General features: G+C 50.5%; 2 protein-coding genes across 2 annotated transcripts; one reads left to right on the forward strand and one right to left on the reverse strand.

Moving 5' to 3' along the window:
• The first annotated feature begins 2951 nt into the window (after nt 1–2951).
• Nucleotides 2952–6365, forward strand: LOC101759194 (transcription initiation factor IIF subunit alpha). Its single transcript, XM_004984934.4, has 9 exons — nt 2952–3181; nt 3313–3471; nt 3821–3966; nt 4157–4527; nt 4963–5078; nt 5209–5331; nt 5432–5641; nt 5752–5946; nt 6111–6365. The coding sequence occupies exons 1-9, from the start codon at nt 2984–2986 to the stop codon at nt 6204–6206; spliced, it is 1614 nt and encodes a 537-aa protein (XP_004984991.2). The 5' UTR covers nt 2952–2983; the 3' UTR covers nt 6207–6365.
• A 1027-nt stretch (nt 6366–7392) lies between these two features.
• LOC101759602 (receptor-like serine/threonine-protein kinase At2g45590) lies at nt 7393–9838 on the reverse strand. Its single transcript, XM_004984935.4, has one exon. It carries the CDS (start codon nt 9590–9592, stop codon nt 7595–7597), a length of 1998 nt encoding a protein of 665 aa, XP_004984992.3. The 5' UTR covers nt 9593–9838; the 3' UTR covers nt 7393–7594.
• Between the last annotated feature and the right edge of the window lie 2792 nt (nt 9839–12630).

The following is a 12630-nucleotide window of genomic DNA, read 5'->3' on the forward strand; positions in this document are numbered from 1 at the left end:
AACGACCAAAGCCTGCAGAGCAGGCTAGTTTGGTGCGGCTCCAAACAGATCCGGCTCCAAACATTTTACTGTCCATGCACTAAACCTTAGCAATAATGTTCACGCGTGCAATCTTTCTCTCCCTTTTTCCCTCCACTGTTCACGCGTGCAATCTTTCTCTTCCTTCTCCCTCCCTCTCACACATCAAGGAGGAGCCGGTGGAGCGACTCCACCGACTCCGGCTCCTCTTACGCTACTGTAGCACTGGGAGCTCCACCGTACTGGCGATCGTGTGGCCTCGGGTCCTCTTTTATGTACTGCCGCCTTGGAATGGATCTTTACAGCCAAAGCAGATCTGCGGACGTAAGCAAAAGGGCATGGCGTTGCTTCAGAGGAAGAACCGAAGAAGAAGAAGACACCGACGAGATCCGCGACGCGGCATGGTGCTTGGAGCACTCGCAGTAATCCGATCCCGTGTCGGCGGCGTGGAGCACGCTCGGCGGCTCGATCGGGTGTCTTCTGCTGCTGCGCGCGGGCGTGCCTGCGTGGCCGCGCGTGGTGCCGTGGTGGTTGGAGCAAGGCACGTACGCCCGCGCACTGATCTGCAATGAAGCATGCTCACATGAGGCCTCGGCAGCAGCAGCAGCATCGCTTGGTCGAGTTCCTCCGTGCCCGTTCCGTCGCGGCCCTGGACTCCTGGTATCGTCAGGAACACTGCGCTCTCTCTGCGGAGGCACTCATGCACCGATTGCATTAAACGCCCGGGACCGGAGGCACCACGAAACCTCATCATGAGCAGGCCGAACTCATTTTGGTCCCATCCCCCCGGGCAGCTTCAGCAAAGATTGGCTGCGTCGACAATGACGCGTTCCAACCCCCGAGCTCGGCAGGCTGCGTAGTACTCCATGGAAGCAATCAAGCAAGCACTCGTGTCTTCGCATGTAGAGCACTCGAGACGTGGGTACACGCTTCGAGATCTAATAAAGCGACTTATCGATGCGTTGATCCGGTCTTTTTCCATAGGGTATGACAAGTTCTGATGACTGGAGATCTCAACATGGATGATCCCGACTTCTAACCAATAACAATTGAAATCCATGCACCGGTAAACCATTTGCTCCAGTGGTTAACAATCATGCACAATTAATACAGTTGCTCTCGCCTAAGAATCTATCACTGTCTACGAATCGAAGAACACAAATGTAAACCAACAAAATATGAAATTGTGGATATAAAGGAGAACATAAGGCTGTAGCCTCGATTCGAACTACTGATTGTAAAAAAATGAGAATAAAAATAGTGACCCTTGTTCATAGCGACCCTAGTTTATTATAGTTAGACTTGCCAACTCGCCATCCAAAATTAAAAAAAATATATATGGTGTGTTTGGTTTTGAAGCGAGATTGCTTTATCTCGCTCGTCTGAGCAAGCCTCACCTTGCTAGCGGTGGTGAGTCGAACTCGCTCTCCTTAAAAGGAAGGGAAATGCTTGTGAGCGCAGGTCCTGAGGTGAGCTCTCCTCTCCTAGGATCCAAACACCCGCTCTATCTCGATCTCTGGTTGATCAATCATCAATGCGAGGCGAACGTATGTGTTTTTGTTTTGCATAGAAAATTTGAAGTTCAACAAATACTCAAAAGTCTATTGCTATGACAACTAAGTTTATTTAAGAAATCTGAGCTGGGGCTATGCCTATGCACATCCATATAAGTCAGTCAGTCAAGGAGTTGCTTATAATTTTGGTTGGCACGGGATACACTCTTTTGAAGGGCACAAGATACACTTAAGAGCCCCGATCCTGCTTAAGGTGTAAATGTGAGCAAGTTGGAGGCTATACGGATGAATAGGTGCAAAGCCACTTGGGGATGACGCTAGGTCAACTCTATTAGAACAATGATCGAGCTTAGAAATGAACATACTCTCTCCTCCATGAAAAATACACTTTTCATGAGAGGGAGGAAGTATTTTGTTAAAGAATCTTAGAATTCCATCCGGATAAAAGGTCAAGATAAAACTAACTATAAGAAAACCAAACTAGCTGAGACAAATGTTTTTTTTAAACCAACCTGGCCGGAGAGCTGCCAATTATATTAAAAAGAAGGAATCCAGACTGGATAAATACAATGGATCAAAAATGAAATGAGGCAAAAATTGAACCAGGAAAATAAAACAACACTATGAACTCAGTCGCAATCAGCATCGTGCCAGTAGAGCGGAGAGATGTTTCGCTCCCACCAGAATCCACACGGCGGCCTCATCTTTGATCCTCTCGAAAATCATGTTGACAGTAGACTCCTTGCTGTTAAATATTCTCATATTCCTTTCCCTCTAGATTGTCCATGTAACTAGCATCATCAAAGTTCGCATGCCTCTCTTAGTGTAGGAATTTGCTCCCGCTCTCATCAGCCACCAATGATGCAGCGTATCGGCCTGTTGCGAAGCCCTCGGGTGGATTGCTGGCGCCGACAACTAGTCCGCCACCATGGCCCAGATTCTTATTGTAACCTGGCATTCGGCGAGGAGGTGTAGCGCCGATTCTTGTGATCTCCGACATAGTAGGCAGGTAGCTTCATTTGACCATCCTCTTTTCTGAAGTTCAAAGGTGATTTTGGATTGCGAGCTTGGAGAAGGTTTCACAGCTTCTAGGAACAAATGTTGATCTTATAACGTCGGAAACACTTGTTTGTTGAGCGATTCTGGCTTGAATCATGTTTCGGTCGGCCGGTGGCTCCTGCGTGGCGCGGTCGAGTCCGCTAGGCCGAGGTGGCCGAGCCCATCTGCGCACGGCCCGACGACACCTTCCGCGGGTCAACTTGAAAGGAAGGCCGGCGCGCACGCGTTGCAGCTTCGGGCTCGTTCCGTCCCCACACCAGGGCCACACCGCCACAGCTCGAACCGTCCTCGCCGTTTTCGATCTCAGCCCTTAAAGCCGCCACGTCGGCTTCCCACGGCCCAAACGAGCACAAACCAAACCCTACGTACCGGGGCGGGCGGCGCGCGGCGGCATGGTGGGCATGGGCTTGGGGAGCGCCGCGGCCGCCGACCTGGTCCTGAAGGCGGCGTGCGAGCGCTGCGGCGCCGCGAAGGACCTCTACGGCACGTCGTGCCGGCACACCACCCTCTGCACCGACTGCGGCAGGGCCGTGGCGCGGGCCCGCGGGCGCTGCGCCGTCTGCGCCGCCCCCGTCACCAGGCTCATCCGGGTACCCACCGCCCCCTCGCGCCGTCTCGTGAATGCAGATTTTTCCTCCGCGCGAGCAATGCAGCTCACCTGGGCATCGTTCGTTCTCCCCCTCCGGGGATTTTCTGCAATCCCTCGTGGCGCGCTGCGCAGGAGTACGATGTTCGGTTGGATACCTCCGCGGAGAAGGCCAGCTTCATCGGCAGGTTCTCCACCGGCTTGCCGCCCTTGTCGAAGAGGAGTAGCGGCGGGAACAGGTGGTCTCTTCGCAAGGAGGTCCCGCAAGGACGGCAGCTTACCGGGAATATGCGGGTACTGGTTTTTGATCGTGGATGATCATCATCACCATTGTTGTGTTCTGTTTTGGTACTACCTGATAATGCTGTTTTCGATTAATTTCCCTCACCCCTAAAAAAACAGTATGTATCATCCTCTTATTAATGTAGCAAACTAATCATAATTGAACTAAAATCATTCTGTAGTTGCTATTAGGTGGTTGTGCTGCGTCAGACCTCTGGTATCAGTAGAACAGTAACAGTATGCAGTTGGCAATTGCACATACTAGAATATCCTTATGCAGTCACTTGTTCTGGGCTTACCAACTTAAGGACAAATAAACTGATGTTGCCCCTGTTAATGAGCACACATTTGACACAAGCAGGAGAAGTACTACAGCAGGAGGCCATGGATTTTGGAGGATGAGACAGGTGAACATCAGTATCAAGGCCAAACTGAGGACCCACAGGCTACATACTACTCGCTGACGCTCAAAGGCAAGGATATCACTGCTGTTCCAGTTGGTTCCTGGTATTCTCTAGGCTTCCCTCTTTATTTTGTTTGTATTTAAACAAACTGTGATCATCCATCATCTGAACATATTTACCAGCAAAATTTGAAGTGCCGCTAGAGTGGTTTCCTAAAAACATTACTTAATTTTGTTATTTAATACAAGTCAAGCTCCATGCACTACTTTTCCTTACAGTTTCGTATTTCTTAGGTACAACTTCGGTAAAGTTGCACAGTACAAACAGCTGACCTTGGAAGAAGCTGAAGAGAAAATGAATAAAAGGAGAAGTAGTGCATCTGGGTGTGAACAGAGGCTGATAAAGGTAGCTATAAATGGAGCTTCTGCCTTTAGTTCAGGTGTGAAGAAGCTTGAGGATGTAAATGAAGGGGCAACAAATGGGGTTCACCCCAAGAAAGGAGATAGGAATGAGAATGGGAATCAATCTGTCAAAGTTGAGGAGGACGAAGAAGGGAAAGCTGCAAGGAAAAACAGTCATGGGCTTACTACGAAGGGCATGGACGAGGATGACGAGGAAGGCGGGAAGGACAAGGACTTCGATTTGGATGATGAAATTGAGAAAGGTACATGTAAATACCATCTTTTGTTAATTCTGAGATTTTCTGAGATCCTGCATGATGAAATTGAGAAAGGAATAGATGCCAAACACCACCTTTTGTTAATTCTGATATTTTCTGAGATTCTGCTTGCATTTTATACAGTATAAGCACATTCATATTGTTATTCCTCCGAACCATTCACAGTTTCACACCAGAAAGAACAAAAAGGCCATATACCATATTTCCATACCATGTTCTTGGCCTTCAATCAAGTACTCCCTCCATCCCAAATTACTATTCGTTTTGGCATTACTAGATACATAGCTTTTGTTATGCACCTAGATATATATTATATCTAGATACATAGCAAAAGTTATGTATTTAGAAAAGTCAAAACGAATTGTAATTTGGGATGGAAGGAGTATGCATCTTAGCTTATTCTGTAACTTCGTCTATCAGGTGACCATTGGGAGCACGAAGAGACCTTCACTGATGATGATGAGACTCTGGACATCGATATAGAGGAAAGACCTGACTTAGCTGATCCTGAGGCTGCTCCTCCTGAAATTAAGCAGGTAAGCAGAGATGATCTACCTGCTGCAACATGCTTCTAGTATGCTATTTACTTGATCTGCAGATGCTGCCACCTTAACCAAAGCTACCACTGATAGATGCCATATCTGATTTCTATCATAATACTCACAGGATGATAATGAGACTGAATTAGGCAGCAGCAGCAGCAACTTGAGCAAGTCTGGTCAGGAGCTTAAAAAGCTGCTCCGCCAAGCTGCTGGGGAAGAGTCTGACACTGATGACAAAAACACAGACGTAATGATCACAATTGTTCTTAGAACTTGCATATGCTTTTGCATTAGCACAAGCAATCTTGTGGAATAGAATTCATCTTTGTATTTGTTTCATGCAACAGGAAGACGAGCCACCATCGCCAGAATGTGCTCCAAAACAACTGCTTGAACCCAAAAGTGAACCAGTGGATAGCAACCCTAGTAAACTAACGCCATCAGCGCAAGCTCAGAACCCTACACCTCCATCTAAATCCACTCAAAAAAGGAGATCAGGGGGTGGTGATGCAAATACTTCTAATGGTGCAGCCTCCAAAAAGATAAAGACAGAACCTGTATGTAATTTCTTCCTTTCGCACTCTACACGTGTGAAATTTAAGTTTCAACCATCTGTGATACACCGCACCAGATTCTTTGAATTAAAATCGGCATATTGTTGGTATAGGAAACCCGAACGATGTCTGTCAAGGACGAAACTCCATCTTCTTTGGAGCCAACTTCAGAAGCATCTCTTCCAGCAAGAATGACAGAATTATCACCTGTTACAGAGGAGGAAGTCAGGACAGTGCTTCGTGCAATTGCACCTGTCTCATCCCAAGATCTGGTGTCAAGGTTCAGATCTCGTGTACTAACTCAAGAGGTAGGCTGCTTCGGTTTTTTGATGATGTGCTTCGTTTTTAATGTGTTCCAGTGCATTTTAAGTTTCATCGCAGTAATTTGTGACCACAACCCATCCATTTCATTCAGTGATCTATTGCCATTACATGTCCAAGATCTTATGCCTTTTATTCTCTCTTTCTGCAGGACAAGAAAGCATTTCTTAACATTGTGAAGAAGATCTCTCACATGTATAAGAACAACGGCCGTAGCTACATCGTTCTTCGGCAGGAACACAAGTGAACAGACAACTTACCCCACCTGTATATGGCCATAGTGTCATGCCATTCTTTCATAGTAGCCATCTGAATACTGTATATTGTTCTGAAAATGCAGAATACAACAGTGTAACAGATCCGTTTGTGCCTCGATGCAACAAAATAGATCATTTTTTTGCTCTTATCATACGGAACTGAGTAACTGTCTGCATTGGCGACTCAAGATGCTCGGCAAGAGGCATCTCTTAAGGGTTTTTTTTTCACTCGACGTCCTGCTCACTCTTTTTGCTCCTGTATCGGGTTAACTGAGGCAGTCCATGCAACCCTATTGATATACATTTTAATGCTAAATTCTCTTTGCTCGTTCAATTGATACCTTCAGAGCACCTCATAATTGAATGATAAATGATGGTGATAAACGTAAAGGTTGCAATTTATGAGCTGCTCATAATTGATGGTGAATTACAATGTCCATGAGTTCATTGCAAAATATTTATCGATGAATTGCATGGGGTTCTAGGAGGTCTTTACAAGCTTAGACTTTTCGGTAGCTGCTTTAAAACATAACCCAAGATCTAATTCCAGGTTCGGGCTTTAGAGTTCATAGTGCAGAGAGCGAATCTCAATTAGGGGTATATGCATAAATATTGCTTTGTTGTAATGAACCAAGCCCACACTAGCAGGACTGCCAATTGCCAAAAGATCTTTTCAGATTGTACAGTACTACAGTGGTCATCTTGATGTTTATTTTTCAAGCTGTTCGAAACTAGGTAGAATATACTTGCTGGAGAAAGTGAAAGTGCCATCTCAGTGCTAAGGAAAAGTCAATCTCAGTGGAAAGAGAAAAGTGAAAGGGAACTGTGAACGAGGAAAGCTTGAAAGTTAAAACCATCAATACATAGCTGGGTGTGCATGTTTAGAAGCAACTGGTTCGTCTCAAAAACCGCAGAGGGCCTGGCAGAGCACTACATCCAAAAAAAAAAATCCAAAGCATGTCCAAAAGCAACATGCTTCCCTATCTCCCAGCAAAAAGAATAGGGGGGAAGTTCCCAAACTTATGTGGTCGCGCTAGTACCAAATCAACCATTCAAGCATCGCACTCCAGTTAAGTATGTGGTTAATAGGAACACCGTTCTTGTTAATTTGAACGGAAATTCATACTTGTTTCCAGTCAAGAGATTGACTGGATTGGAAGGAATTTGCGCAAAGAATAACTGAACTATGATAATCTAATTGATTAATGGGGCAAAACAGTTCTTGTCAAATCTGAACCCAATTGGCCACTGTTTTGTCCCACCAAGATCTTTACACATCAATAAATTAAAAAGATGAATTAGGAGTGGTGTACAAGACGAAACAAGCATACGGACAGAAGACTAATACTACATTTTGCATCTAACCAACAAAGTAAACTCACCGGCCTTTCCTTCGGGACTTGAAGGGGAACCCGCCAGGAGGCGAAGGCGAGAACTCTATCGGAAGAGGTGGTGGCTCACCCTCACCAGCGAGCATATCAAGCACCTCTGTGCTTGATGGGCGGCGAGCTGGTGACCGCTGGATGCAAAGGAGTGCAACTGTAATGCATAGCAGTGCTTGGTCCCGATCAACATCCTGCAGTGCAGGGTCTACAAGATCGAGCAACCGGCCAACTTGAGCAAGATGCCTTGCCCACGAAATGAGACTCGCCTTCTCAAACTCTGACATTGGTGAGGTTGCCATTTGGAGCGGGCGGCGTCCAGATATAAGAACTAACAACAACACTCCAAAGCTGTAAATGTCACATTTCTCTGATAGAGGCCCTCCGCCACCATATTCGGGAGCCACATAGCAGACCGTGCCTCGCATGCTTGGTGTGCTGCTCACTGCTCCACCACTCTTGGGCACAAATTCCCCACTGGCCCAATCCCTGCTGCTCCTTCTCACACCATCCACCCACGAACTGATGCTGGCATTGCCATTGCTGCTCCTCCGGCTCCAGCTTTTCATCATCCTCCATCTTGAATGTCCCTTCTCCTCTAAATCACAATCCCTCTCCCACCACTGCATACCAGACATGGCACCAGCGTCACTCTTCGACTTGGCAAGGGCCCGCCGTTTCTGCTTCTTAGTGAGCTCCTCTGCATACTCCTCACGCCACCACTCCCGCGCCCTACGCTTTGGTTTCTTCCTCTCCGTTGAAACAACAGGGGTGATTGCAGATGATCCTGCAATCCAATCATTCTTCGGCCGCTCCTTCTTAATCTCAGACCTAATCCATTCCATCACATAGTCTTTAACGCCGCCGCCGCCGCCACCACCACCGCCATTGTCCTGACGCCACCACCAATCACTCCCAGTTCCTGATCCTGCAGCTCCTCCACCATTGCAGCTTCGGGCATTTAATCCGCTACCAACACTAGTCTTGTCGCATCCAGAAGTGGATGCGGCCTCTGCAGGAGATGCTGTGGTGAACGCCTCATCATCCTCCGGCGACTTGGCAGCATTGTCTTCCCCGTTGACCACGATAGCAGTCACGCTCTCGCCGGCTACTGACACATCCTCGTCACATCCACCGCCAGGATTGCCATTCCCATCCGCATCGGCCCCAATCGCACCGCTCTCCAGCTCATCCTCCTCTTCGGACCTGATCCGCGCGAGGCCAAAATCTGAGAGGCGGGCGCGGAGGTCCGCATCCAGCAACACGTTGCTGGGCTTGACGTCCCCGTGGATCACGGGCGGCTGCACGACGGAATGCAGGTAGTGGAGCGCGGAGGCGATGTCGCGGGCGACGGCGAGGCGGCGCGGCCACTCGGCCACCAGGTCGGGGCACCTCTTCCCGAGCAGCGCGTCCTGCAGCGAGCCGTTGGGCATGAGATCGTACACGAGCATCATCCTCCGGCGGCGCGGCTGCGCGGAGAGCGAGTAGGCGAACGGGAGGAGGATGGAGGGCGGCGCCCCAGGGACGGCGCAGCCGAGGAGGTGGGAGGCCAGGGAGAGCTCGTTGTGGAACTCGCGCTCGCCCTGGAGGGACCCCGCGGCGTCCATGACCTTGACGGCCACGGGCTGGCCCGACCGGGGCAGCGCGCCGCGGAAGACCGGGCCGAACCCGCCCTGCCCCAGCTTGCTCCCCGCCGCGAATCCCCCCGTGGCGCGCCGCAGCTGCTGGTACGACAGCCTCCGCAGCTCGGCCGCCGGCTGCGCCCCCGCCGCCACGGCCAGCTTCCGCCGCCTCCGCCTCCGCCTCCGCCACAGCAGCAGCAGCAGCGCGATGGCGACCACCAAGATCAGCGCCGCCGCGGCCGAGCCCCCCGCGGCGGCGGCGGACGCGGGGCGGCGGCTCCCCCCGCGGGATCGGAGGTCGGCGACGACGACCGCCGCGGCCGCGGCCGGGGTCGGCGACGGGGCGGGCGGCGGGGGCTGCCGCGAGGGCATCGCCGGGTGGGCGGTGGGGGTTTACGGGCCGGGGAGGCCGGCGGCGGAGGCGGAGGCGGGGAGAAAAGACAAGCGGGGCGGGGTGGAGCACCGCAAAGCGAGGCAGCGGACTGGGGCGAAAAGTGTGTTGGCTTTCCACCATCTCCTCCCCAGATGCGTGCGCGCTTCACTCCACTGGCTGCTGGGGCTGCGGGTTCGAGGCCGGGCTGGGCGAGAGGATCCTATGCCGGGCCGCTGGGCAGTGGGCCCGATGGATCCCCAGTCCTACGGTCAGTGGGAGGGGTAGGAGCGTCACCGATCCGCGCCGCGTCTCGAGGAGGGTGGCGTGGATAGAGAGAGGGAGGGGAAGGGAGAAAGAGATGGTTGGAGGCGGAGCCAGCTGGCGCATTTGTAGGTGGGAATGTAGGATCGGGCTGCGGAGGCCGGAGGGGATTTAAGAGCGAATTTAATGAAGGGGATGTGGGGCCGCAGGTCAACATTGGTCAACGCACATTAGGACCCGGCCGGAGGGGTGTGGCCAAGGAGCCACCACGATCTGCTTCTGCTTCTGCTCCGCTGGGAGCGTTAGTTATGTCAGTGGCCCTAGGGTTAGCAACTTTTATGGAGAGCAGAGTGTGTATCCACTATTCGCAAAAAAAAAAAGGAGAGTGTACATCCACAATTCCGCATGCCCTACATCAATCAATAAGAACGACGTCTCCCACGACCACGAGGTACACGCACATTTAGGAAGGTCAGTCGGACGGTTTTGACCCGAAACCCACGAGTGGAGCGGGGGCGGGTCTGTTGTCCCCCATGGGATTGTGGGTTCAGTGATCCGAAATTGGGTGGGGAGGGGACGGATTTCTAATCCCCGCGGGTAACCTACAGGGTCTCGAAATTTACATTCCAGCTCAAAAATTAGATGTAGCCAAGCTTAACAAGTAATTAAAACTTTAGATATATAACTCTCCCAACCCTATCCTCTTTCACCCACTCCACCATTTGGCCATCTTACACTCTCCTTGCATTGCGCTGCAAGCCTGCACTCACTCCCGCACGGTCGCACCTCACCCGCGAGCGCCGCCGGCCACCCGCGCCCCTCGCTCGCGCGCGTCACCGACGGCTCGCACCTCGCCTGATCCGTCACTGTATTTGCTCGGGTTTTGAGGGCGGGTGCACATTGTTTGGGGCGGGTTTTATTCTCAGATTTTGGGGGCGGGTCCGCGGAAGCTCCACCCAACCCCAACCCGCCCCGTTGCCATCCCTACGCCTTGGAACAGCAGCAGCCGCTGCGCTGCGACTGCGCAACAGTCACTGCACGCAGTCAGCAGCCAGACAGCAGCAGACAGAGGCTGGGCTGATGCTAGACCTGATCATGGCTGCCCAATCCATCCGAAAAAAATCCGACTCGACCATGTGACGGGTCGGGCGCGAGCTAAAATTTTTTATTTAGAACCCGAAAAAATCCGATCCAACTCAAAAATTACACACAAAAATCCGAACCCGACCCCACCCAACCATGTGACGGGTCGAGCGCGGGCAAAAAATCCAACCTGGCAACCCATAGAACCCGGCCCGACCTGACAAATGATCAGGTCTAGCTGCGGCGGCAGCTGGTCTATTCGCTTCAGCTTATTCAGCTGGCTTATCAGCCATCAAACAGTGTTTTCCTCTCACAATAAATCAGTCGTTTCAGCTTTTTAGCCGGCTTATAAGCTGAAGCGAACAGGTCATTAGCTCGGAGCCAAGCGGCTGGGCTGCTGGACGCAGCTGCAGCCGCAGGTACATCCGCTGAAGAGGTGCAGCGAGCAGGCATACATGAAACTTTATATCTTTTTTAATGGAATCAAAGTGTATTCTATAAAATCCATATGTACAGCCAGCAAGAGTTACTTGAAACTGTTCGCCAGACTTGGGCGTGGAAGGAGGGGAGCGACCATGTTTATTTCCGGCAGAGCAATTCTGTTTTCGCTACACTACCTAGTATCTTCAGACTTTACTGGGGCCTCGGGTGATATCTTCTTGCTCTGCACTTTTTCTACAGGCCTGGCCAGCCGAGCAATACTCCTCATGTAGGCACCTGTACGATACAAAGCTTGCTTTTGGATAAACTAAAGCACCGCACAAATAGCAAATATATAGAAGCATTCGTAAAAATAGTTTTACGGATGGTAAATAGTTCAATATCCCAAAAGGAGGAAGAACAAGATGAATCTCCATCTCCTAAACATGCGGGCTAGGGAGCTGTGCAACAACATGATGTCACATAATACAATACAGTAGTGTTCAGTGGACACTTTACATGCAGCCTTTCCTTTCTGGCTGGGCATGTACCAACCAGCAACCTCCTCCTCCTCGTAGGATCAGTGGCAATTTGTTCTCTCCTGATTCCAGCCCAAGCAATGCCCTTTTACTCTTTTTCCAGCAAAGTGTAAAGGGTCAATGAAAGCAAAGGTTCTTTTTGTCCATGTCCCATGATCCTTTCCTTTTTTTTCTTTTCTCTTCTTTTTGGTCAACTTGCTATTGGCGGTATGTTATGTAGACTCTGATCCTTCATCCTTTTTTTCGAGCTACCAGTCATTGACAATGCGGGCCCATGTCCTCCGGGCCCATACGTCAGTGACCACGTCACCGTGCTTTCTGTCATCAGAGGATTTCCCCTTCCAACTGAATTCCGATCTTTAGCCACATAGCCCAGGTGTGTTACATTGACAATTGGACTCTGCATTGGCCGGTTTGCACCCGTGGAATCGAAGGCTCACCAAGCACGAATCTCTAGGGACGAACGCGTAAAGGCATGCACAGATCCAGCCATGCAATGTTCGTCGTGGCAACTTTCACCGATCGGACGCCATTGCACGTCGCCCTCCCTCCCCCCCCCCCCCCCCCCCCCCCCCCCCCCCTTCTCTCTCTCTCTCTCCACACACACACACACTTTATATTGTTACTAATTGCACGCGAAAAAATCGGCCCCAAATGGAGGGTTAGCAGTAAAAACAATCTGAAGAGAGGATCGCCATCGATGTGATCCAAGAATTTCCGTACGCAATTGCCAA

Source organism: Setaria italica, chromosome IX (assembly GCF_000263155.2).
Source record: "Setaria italica strain Yugu1 chromosome IX, Setaria_italica_v2.0, whole genome shotgun sequence".
Lineage (NCBI taxonomy): Eukaryota > Viridiplantae > Streptophyta > Magnoliopsida > Poales > Poaceae > Setaria > Setaria italica.

Coding starts and splice junctions, on each gene's coding strand:
- LOC101759194 (XM_004984934.4), top strand. CDS start 2,984: ATGGTGGGCATGGGCTTGGGGAGCGCCGCGGCCGCCGACCTGGTCCTG. Junction 3,182..3,312: donor CCGTCACCAGGCTCATCCGG/GTACCCACCGCC, acceptor CGCGCTGCGCAG/GAGTACGATGTTCGGTTGGA. Junction 3,967..4,156: donor GCTGTTCCAGTTGGTTCCTG/GTATTCTCTAGG, acceptor CGTATTTCTTAG/GTACAACTTCGGTAAAGTTG.
- LOC101759602 (XM_004984935.4), bottom strand. CDS start 9,592: ATGCCCTCGCGGCAGCCCCCGCCGCCCGCCCCGTCGCCGACCCCGGCC.